Source organism: Metopolophium dirhodum, chromosome 4 (assembly GCF_019925205.1).
Source record: "Metopolophium dirhodum isolate CAU chromosome 4, ASM1992520v1, whole genome shotgun sequence".
Lineage (NCBI taxonomy): Eukaryota > Metazoa > Arthropoda > Insecta > Hemiptera > Aphididae > Metopolophium > Metopolophium dirhodum.
The window spans coordinates 18831048-18841034 of NC_083563.1; the positions used below are offsets into that span (position 1 = coordinate 18831048).

Here is a 9987-nt window from a genome sequence, read left to right on the forward strand (position 1 = left end):
ATTTCAAAATATATACATACCTTGGATTTTATTACAATGACTAGTAAATAAATACAAAACAGTTAACACTAGTATTAATTTAATTAGGTAGTATAATATGTATAATAATATACAATATACATATTATATGTTGCTTTTCAACATAGACTTATTCTATTCTTCGTAAAATAATACGTAATTGAAGAACCTATATAGTGCAGTAGTACCTATATTGATTAAGCTGTACGTTTCATCATCAATATTGAGTTCTCCATAAGACAATGTAGAAATGAAAATAAAACGCTCTGATAGATACAGCTGCAACATTGTAGAGACATTTCACAAAAAAATAAAAACAAATTTCGGAAAAATAACCCAGCATTTTATTTCACCCGACAAAAGTTCGTGTCATCATACTACAATATAGATTGATCGCATACACGCACAGATGTAATTTACCATTTTACCCATATCACAATGCGATCAACACAACCATACCATTATTATTTTTTAACAAAAAACATTTTGATTGATATATTTACACAGTTTTCAATTAACATGCACGACGACGCCCGGGATAATCACGACAACTTGATCGAGCGAGCAGAAATAGTAAATTTGGTCAGATCTCGAATGGACAGTTTAAATTTACCTGCTGTCGACCACGAAGAAGTCAGCGAGAAACGGAGCAGTCTATCATACGTCATTATCAACCCTAGCTGTGACCTCAAACTCGAAGAGGGTGATATTGTGTAAGATACGCTTTAAATGCTAATTGTTAATGGCTCGATTTTCATCTCGTTTTTATAATTAGATATAAATTGTTTATGATATTATATTCTTTCACACGTTTCAATATTAATTGAGCGGAGTGTTATTCATTTGTAAAACAAATCAACAACATTGTTCTATCCTGACTGTCGTATTTTTTTATATTTTTTCAGATATATTTTACGACCCAGTCCATTTTCGGCCCAGAAAACGTTCGAGAGGCACAACAGCCGTCGGAAGTCCAACATAAGTTTCAACTCTACAATCGGGCAGCTGGGATTCGGTTCGAGAAGGGGATCAAGCATGGCGTTCCCGCCGTTCATGACCAGGCCACCGCCGTTAGTCACCACCAAAGCAAACAGCCTGTCATTGCCAGACAGTCCGACAGTGGGCAGTGCCCTCCGAGCTCGGTCCAACTCTTTACGTGTAGTCGACGATATACTGTTAAGACGGTCCAATTCGCTTAGACAAGGACTTTCCATGACGTGTAACCGGAAGAGCAGCCTCGAAGAGTTAGGAGTGTCTCACTTTCCCATCGGGTCAATTGCTCACGAACGTAGACCCAGTATGCAAGTAAGCCTAAGCGCTCGATCAATGAGAAATATCGTCACTGCGCGAAGGCGGTCTGAGGTAACTTTGTAGTTATTTCAGCTAGCCTCGATAATGATTATTATATGCACAACGGCTTGACATTAGAACTATAGAGATTGCACTTAAAGCTCCGTTATACTGGTAGATAACAACAGTTACATATGGATTTTGTTATTTTTTCGACGTTATCGTGTACCTTGTGCTCATTGTAGTCGTCATTTAATCTAATCGTTCACCTGCATTTCGAACCGTGTGCGATATCGATGCCGCCTACTGTGTTGAATTTAAATTTAATCTTTGGGGATTTTCATGTATGTCATTCAATCCAAAACCTTCCCTCCCACATACCCGCTTTGAAATAATGTCCATCACATGATTTCCGCAGCGGTTTTTACTAAATGCGTGTAAGGTCATAACGCAGAGGCGCACAGACGATCCGGGACGGGACCTTTTGATTTCATCGCCACCGACGCATGCGTACTTTGTAATAAATAGTCTACACTATACATAGTTAATATTGTCATTCAGTATATATTATAATATTATTGTATTAATTACAAACTTAACGATAATAATATTAAGTAGACTGCAACTAAATCATACCCGATTCGGGGCGTACAATTTATATGCATAATATAATATATTATAATTGTTTTAGCGAATCAGTATTATTTTATAATAGCAATATTTAGTAGAATATTATATCATTATTTACCACCTGGAACTATCCATTTAACGTACTATACGTTCGTTTTCACAGTCAATTTTGTACTTTTTATTGCACCTATTTTATATTTGTATAGAATTAATTGATCATGACATTATATTATAATTTAGTTCCTACATGTTTTCACAAAAAAATCGACCTTTGTCTATTTTTAGTTTTTACTGCTATAAATTGTTAATTGAATATCTCGCAATATATGAGATATAATTTCTGATGAAAAAAATAAAAACTAAAGCTTGACGAATTTTTGGTACACCAATCTCCACTTGAAATCTCTTCAAAAATGCAATTATTGTTTGCCAACAAAAATACACTCTCTGGTGGACTTTTCTTAAACAAAAAAAAATATAGTATAGATACTTGTGTACTTCAGACTTGTACATAACAATAATTGCACAAACGAACAATTGACTAAGAAAGCGAGTGTCAAAAATAAAAAAAACAGCCCGTATTTCGCGAAATAATAAAACTTTAATGACTAGATATACCTTCATCTCCACTACCTCCACGGCTCCACCGTCGCCACCACTTCTAACCATTCCGCAATATCCCATGCACAGCGCACGTTAAGGCCACAACCCTTCACTCAACGTACAACCACCACCGCCCCCTACCAATCAAACCGACACCTGCACCCCGCACCCACCACCACCACCACCACCTCCACCATTACGACACCCACCGACCCGATCCGGCCGCGACAAACGCCTCCGGCACGACGACGCTCATGCCGGCCACCGTTGTCTGTTCGCAGCTGCACCCGAGTGAGATGAGCGGCAGTGCCATAAAGATCGCGCTGAACGGCAGCATCGGGCTGGAGGTGACTCCACCGGAAGAAGTATCCTCGCCCGGCATGTCCAGCAACATGAGCATGGTGACGGTGCCGTCACTACACCATCCACCGTTGCCGTCGCCGGTCATGTCGCCGCACTCGTCGCACGAACACTTGCAGGGCACGATTGTATGATACAACTTGATGTGGGGCAAACGGAAGAGCAACAACGCTCGCAACAAGTGGCTGTGAACGCACGTCACTCACGTTCTTCCCGATTGCTTCCACATCCGGTCCACCGATATTATATTGCTATAATTGTATAATATTATAATAAAATATGTCATCACACGCGAGCGATAACGACAACGACAACGACGAAAATTGTTATTATTGTCGTTTATGACACACACACCTACCTACACAATACACACACTATTATTACGAGGCATCAGTATTAAAAATATCACGAGCAGCTAGACTGGACCAAACACACGCCTTTTCCCGTCGATAATGTATTTACATTTCGGAATATTGGTACTGAATAATGTTAGTCGTTTTTCATCAACTTCAAAAACAAATATCGTACAAAATACGTAAATAAAGACAATACTCTCATGCGAATATTTCAACACGAGTTTACGACTCTTTAAGAAAAAAATGTTTTCGTAATCGTTACAAAAAAAATATAAGTGTTTTTACATACAAAAACAATTCATGCGAGTCAAACCCTTTTCATGGGTAACTCTAAAGGCTACACACACACATACATATACACACATTTACACACATATTCACATACGTACGCAGATGCATATTGCAATATTTTACTATTATTGTACATATGTCTAAGATGAAAGAGCAACATATCCCTAACAAAATATTATTACATCCCTATACGTTCCACGCAGTCTTCACATTCAGCGTTGTTCTATATTATATATTATTTTATTCGTATGTGAAGTCTGCGAACGCGGTCGATGTTTTCATTTCTGCAAAGTCGTACGGCACCGGTACGTGGGAAATCAAAACGATTATGTGCCAAAATAAATATGCACATGACTACACTGTATACATAATATTATATGTGTATAGGTGATATAATAATTTTATATAGATGTATAAAATCTGCGAAGATAAAAAAATTTCATTCGGTTAGGATAGGGGACTTACAATATGGAACTAATAGGGTAAAGAATAAACTGGTAGATAGGTACCTACATACGACGCGTCGGTTGGCTGCGAAACGGTTTTTCTTTCGTTTGAGATGATCTTTAAATGTCCAATGAACAGGGTTTTATACGATATTGTTATCGAGCGAAATATTGTCCGTCAACACAGGGGTAACTGCACCATGCGACGTGTACATTTTTTTCACTAAATGGTTCTTGATTTTTTTTTTTTTTAACCCATCCCGTAATATTTTGAACAAAACTGAAACCTTTCCCGGCCACAAAAATATAAAAATACATAATATTATATATCATTTAAACACATATCAGTAAAATATTTCGACATTTGATGAATTTCAAACAATTTGCTGTCGACGACACGACTTATCTACAACGTACAATTTACTTCATTGAAATGTTTTCGTTTTCTTTTTACATATTACTTAACAACAACCATATCAATATTGATGTCATCATGCACCATGTGTTTATATTGCGTTATGATAGTCTAAGTGTTGGTAAACTATCTTATCGTAACTACAATTAATAATATTATGATTAAAGTAACATTACAGTTCGTCAGAATAAACATTTATTGATTCCGATTTCCGAATTTCAATTACAGTCTATAATTTTGTCTGGCAGTTATTAATTAAATGTATCTAATTTATCATTTATTGTTGTATATCGAGTTTTTAAATAATTTAAATGTAAAATAATTACAATAAAAAAAAAATACTACTTCTAGATAATATTATATCTACTAAAAAACGGAGGAAAATATTATTATTTTCAATAGACTTTGTTTTGTTCTTGGTTTTGAGTACAATATTAAAATGGACATTCGGGCTTGGAGAATACTCCGAAAAAAAATTTAAAATAGGTATAATGTTTCAATACCTACTATTATTATTTGCGTGTTTTGGAATCCGTTCATAGTATTTGCATAGTCGATGAATTGCATTTCTACCTATGATCTGTGTTGTGAGTTAATAGGTACGCTATTTTCAAATACGACGGTGGAATTAGAATTTTAAACATAGGTAGATATTAACTATTGTATATTTATTTTGCCATGACACGTGTTATTGAAAAACAATAAACTCAAACGTTTGACACAAATTAGGGATTTAATACAATTTTCGATGTTGGGTGTACACCAAAGAAAGATACAAATTAAAACGATATAAGTATATAATTCTCGTTAGAAAAATCTAATAATATTGAACAATATAAAATCAGTGATATATTATACCTTATTGTCCCTCTATATTATGTTAATTGTTATAATATACTAAGATATTATATTATATACATATTTTCTTACTTGCACGCTTTATTGTATAATTAGAGTTATGTAGATCGTGCCCCAATTTATGTTCTTGTTGATGTTCATAAAAATGTATACCTTATGTTGTAAATTTCGCAAGTATTTGTGTCATTGGTGAACACGCGAAACTGGGACCATTTGATTTATCAATACGCGATCGATATGAATGTTATACTAATATAATATGGTAGTTGAAAATGAGATAAAACGTTAAAAATACCAATAGGTATACCTTGATGTCGTTCGGTTAACTCAAAGTAAAAAATTAACTAAAATTGTAGACATTATATTATATAGGACATCGCCGTGGTGATGAAATTTGTCTAGACTTTAGTTCCTATATATTTATGATTCTATTTATGTAACAATGTATGGAAATCATACAAAGTAGACTTGACCGATAAATGTATGTAAATGTATATTTATATTTTAAGTCATAGACTATTAATTGTCGTATTATTAAATGTATTAATGTGATAGCATTATTTTCTTATACTACGAGTACAATATCACACGCTGACGTTTTGGTACATGCGATATTGTTCAACTGTGGGAACAATGATAAATAATAGAGACTAATTATCTTACTCTCGAACCCTTGTATCTTTTGTATTGACATAACTAAAAGCCTTATTAGCGTAAAGTTATCTTTATTGAATAACTATTATATTATGAAATAAAAATTTAAAAAATGAATTCAAACAATATTTTTGTACGTGTTATTTTTTTTTTATCTCAAAGACAATCATCGATTTAAATATATAACAATTTTGTGTGTATATAATATTGATTTGGTTGTTACTCTGATCTTGGACTAACCAGATGCTTGCAATACTTGATCTTTAAATTGTGATCTAATATTTCCGTGCGGGTCATAATTACACACTACGTATAATTTACCGGATTTAGAACTTTTGGATGCACCAACGCCAAGCTCACTACTGTCCTTCCAAATAAGTTGAGTGAAGTGAACTGGAAAAAATTATGAAATTAATTATATTCATCAATAATGGTAGTTAAAAGTAAGTAACAGGAAAATGTTTTTATTTTGATACATGTATATTATTCTTTTGAATTTTGTTTAGAAATTTTTAATAATATTAAATGTTTAAATGTACCAATCAATTTGTTTCTAACAATGTTTTTTTATATTATTATTTATTTGTACTTGTCAAATTATATTAGACCTGCTAACACTGTTAACAGTTATCATGTACAAAATATATTAATGAAAACTAAAACAAACTAATATACAGACAATAATAAACTAAATAAATTAATATACAGAAGGTAACAGAATGAACTATAAATGAAATAACTTTTGTTCTTATTAATATTATTAATATACTTTTTATATATATAATTTACATACGCTTGCGCTAAACGTATAGTATAACATTTTTATTTTTATTTTTTAGTATTGAAAATGAAAAATTTTAAATCTGATATAATGTTTTTTGTTAAGTAAAGTTGATCTAGTCGTAAAAAACATTTAAATTCAAAAAATATAAACTTTTTTTAAATATTTTATGAGAATAAATAAAAAGATACTTGTTAAAATCTAAATATTTATTTAAAAGTTATTACTTTTCAAATTAATGAGTTACTACAAAATGTTGACATTATAGAAAATTATTATAAATAAACCACTTGATTTAGATAACTGTTTTTACAATCAAAAAGTTTTTAAAACCCAGATTTACAAACTGACTAAAAAATTTTCAAAAAAAATTATATCAGATTTAATTTTATTTATATTCAAAAATAAAAAATGTTATACTTTACGTGTGACGCACAAGTCGATTTATAAAGAAAATTGATTAGAACAAAAGTTATTTAATTTGTCTGATCTTTAGTGTGCACGATTAAAACAATAATAATTCAAATTTGCTCAAATTTCACGACTGTCAAACATTTTCCAAACATTTTTAAACGATCAATAAATCAATTTCTAAGTGGTTCAAAATAAAAAGTATTTAAAATCTGCTATGGTTAAAAATTATTTTAAAATTACAAGATTTTGTGCAAGCAGCCATGTCATTGTTAGATCCTTGAAAATCAAAAAATTTTATTTCATTATACCAGCTGTTTACTGCTTTAGTGCCCAATTCGGTCACTTGTTCTGTTGATTTAATGGTGTAAATATTCTCACCATAGGCATTATTTGGGCGATGTGACGCTACGTCTCTTTTAGCCAGTTCATCAGCCCAATTTTGACTAATGTCGTTCAACTGAAAAAAAAAGTGGTCAAATTATTATAAAAAAAGGCAATATTAAAATGAAAATGTAAAGTGAAATTATTTATTATTAAGTAGTTTAAGACGTTAATATTATGGTTTATATTTCACTATAGAATATTAATGCTTGGGTGACTAACTGTGACAAAATTTTTTTAAACAAAAATAAAATAGTTTTAAACAATGAAGTTCAAAACAATTTTTTACAATATAGGTAATAGATATAATTTGATAAAATTATGTTAATTTTAAAATAAAAACTACATAACATGTAACGTTCTTTTTCATTTATTATGCAAATTTCTTTGTGTTGTATATATTTACAAAGTTAAGTTTGTAACTACTCAACAAACCAATAGTTACTAATAGATACTAATTAGTATACTTCAAAAATGTATGTAAATGTAAAATCTTTCTCACAAATTCTTAAATATTTAATTTAAAACACCTTAAAAATTAGTTATATAATCACGTAACCTTAATTATGACCCCTCTTACTAAAAAAAAACCACGAAATTGTATAATATACACAACCATTGAACCAAACAATTTAACTCCATGTTTTTTGATGAATTTTAAATTGTTTGAGATAAACAAAAAATTATTCCAGGTATACTACATGTAAATTGTAAGTAAATTATTCAGTATTTTAGTTACTAAAATTTAATAATTTATGATTACAAACCTTTGAATTGATTTTTAAAGGAGGCACGTTATGTTTTTTTCTGTAGAAGTTATGCCTATCTAAGGCCTCTGTTATAACATTTTTTGTCTCACTATCGTCTATCTGTACGTATAATTTAAAAAAAAATGTAAATTTAATTAAATATTTCAAGTTGTTATTTATGACTTTTTTTTAAATATTTAAAAATATTGAAACTTACATTAACTGCCATATTAAATATTATATCTTGAATGCTAATTAACTTATTGTATACTCATCGACTATATAACATCAGTAAACTAGTAAATACAATTATAAAATATTCAAGCCAAATAAAAAAAGCGTTTCTTATTTACAAACTCTTAGGAGTAACTTTTATATATAATTTGACTATAGGTAATATCAAATGAACTAAACAACATTAACCTGTGTGCTTTTATTTTATTTTATTCTGCCTTGTTTTATCTAACTACTTAATAATATGTTTACTCGCATGCCTTGCACATTTATCATACTATAAGTGATTTGCACTATAATCTTTTATTATTGTAGTCAAAAATAATATTTGTTAACTGCCACGAATTAAATTTATGTAGTGTTTATAATTTTAAAGAAAGGAAATAGTATATTATTAACTCATTAAATTATATATAAAATTAGATAACCTCTCAATATCTAAACCCTATTATGACTCATCTTTTGCAACTTATATATGAATAGTTTTCATTGTTTAAGTACAAATAAATTATATTTTTGTTAAAATAAATAGTTGCACCGGATGAGTTCAATAAAATGAGAAGTTTCCTTTCATAAATCATTAAATAGTATAGGCTATAGGCTATACATCATTTTTAGCATACCATATATTCGTGCGTAAAAAAATATACTTAAAACCGATGTTATCATTAATTATACTACATACATGTAATACTGAACTACACACCTGCTTTTACCAAAATTTCAATACACTTTTGGTAAACCAATCCTTATTCAGAATTATTTTATACATTTTTGAATCTGTCGTACTGTCGGTACAAGAGGGGCGTATATCAAAATAGTAAGTTGTTCAGGAGAGCGTTTTTAATTTTTAATAACTTACAGTCATTTGTAAGTTATTTCCAACCAAATATAAGTATAACAAATTATATTCTAAAATGTCTTGTATAATTTTGATGATGTTCTTTTTAAAAACATAAATAAACCACCAACCGGGACTACTTAGTATTTATTTATAAAAATAATAAATATTTTGAGATATGGCGTTATTGCATTCATTATTTTACCAACTAACCATTTATATTACCATAGGTTAGGTTATGATATTATTATTATTATTATTATTGTATAATATGTATTTTATGAATAATATAATTATATTATTAGATTCTGAGCGGAACGATGAATGTATTGATTTTACAATAATAACATTTATTTTTATTTTTTTGTGTCTATATTCACGATAAGTAATTGAAATGTTGCTTTGATTTTCAATTTCAGTATATTTTCTAGTGGGAAAGTCAATCTAGTTATTACTTGTAGAAATCAAAATTGAAAATACTTAGTGGTTTTTAAAAGTGACGAGAAAAAAAATAAGTAAGGAGAAATTTTTACCCCAAACCAGTTTTTGACTAAAACGATTTTGAAAAATTAACTGTTGATTTTAACCATAATTTTAATACAAGAAGGCGTATACCATTATGTGGCTTTGATCGATATCTTTTTCAAGAAATATTTATAATTATTT

The 9987-nt window shown here is 30.0% G+C and overlaps 2 protein-coding genes across 14 annotated transcripts in view; one reads left to right on the forward strand and one right to left on the reverse strand.

Annotated features, from left to right (window-relative positions):
* The window catches only part of LOC132942494 (potassium channel subfamily T member 2), a 176224-nt gene extending 170323 nt beyond the window's left edge, over window positions 1-5901 (forward strand). For 8 of the 9 annotated variants that reach the window (XM_061010917.1, XM_061010923.1, XM_061010925.1 and 5 more), the window contains 3 exons: window positions 526-731; window positions 924-1380; window positions 2823-5901. In XM_061010917.1, coding sequence (XP_060866900.1) covers window positions 526-731; window positions 924-1380; window positions 2823-3035 — 876 coding nt within the window. In that variant the 3' untranslated portion in view covers window positions 3036-5901. The remainder of the gene's footprint in view (window positions 1-525; window positions 732-923; window positions 1381-2822) is intronic. The other variant, XM_061010921.1, reaches the window with a different exon arrangement.
* Window positions 5902-6038: 137 nt separating this feature from the next.
* Window positions 6039-8680, reverse strand: LOC132942495 (Golgi-associated plant pathogenesis-related protein 1-like). Of its 5 annotated transcripts, XM_061010929.1 has the most exons (5): window positions 8464-8677; window positions 8265-8366; window positions 7495-7573; window positions 7357-7392; window positions 6039-6314 (listed from the first exon to the last, which is right to left on the reverse strand). In XM_061010929.1, exons 1-5 carry the CDS (start codon window positions 8473-8475, stop codon window positions 6157-6159), a joined length of 387 nt encoding a protein of 128 aa, XP_060866912.1. In that variant the 5' UTR covers window positions 8476-8677; the 3' UTR covers window positions 6039-6156. The 5 variants fall into 5 exon arrangements, with proteins under 5 accessions (XP_060866912.1, XP_060866914.1, XP_060866913.1 ...); XM_061010931.1 differs by lacking the exon at window positions 8265-8366 and having other exon boundaries at window positions 8464-8680; XM_061010930.1 differs by lacking the exon at window positions 7357-7392 and having other exon boundaries at window positions 8464-8676.
* Between the last annotated feature and the right edge of the window lie 1307 nt (window positions 8681-9987).

What these genes read in the sequence shown, in the direction of transcription:
- LOC132942495 (XM_061010927.1), bottom strand. An exon ending in CTTTAAAAATCAATTCAAAG is followed by an intron (nt 7,574 to 8,264) that starts GTTTGTAATCAT and finishes TTTTTTTTTCAG; the next exon opens with TTGAACGACATTAGTCAAAA. An exon ending in GGCTGCTTGCACAAAATCTT is followed by an intron (nt 6,315 to 7,356) that starts GTAATTTTAAAA and finishes AATTTTTTCCAG; the next exon opens with TTCACTTCACTCAACTTATT.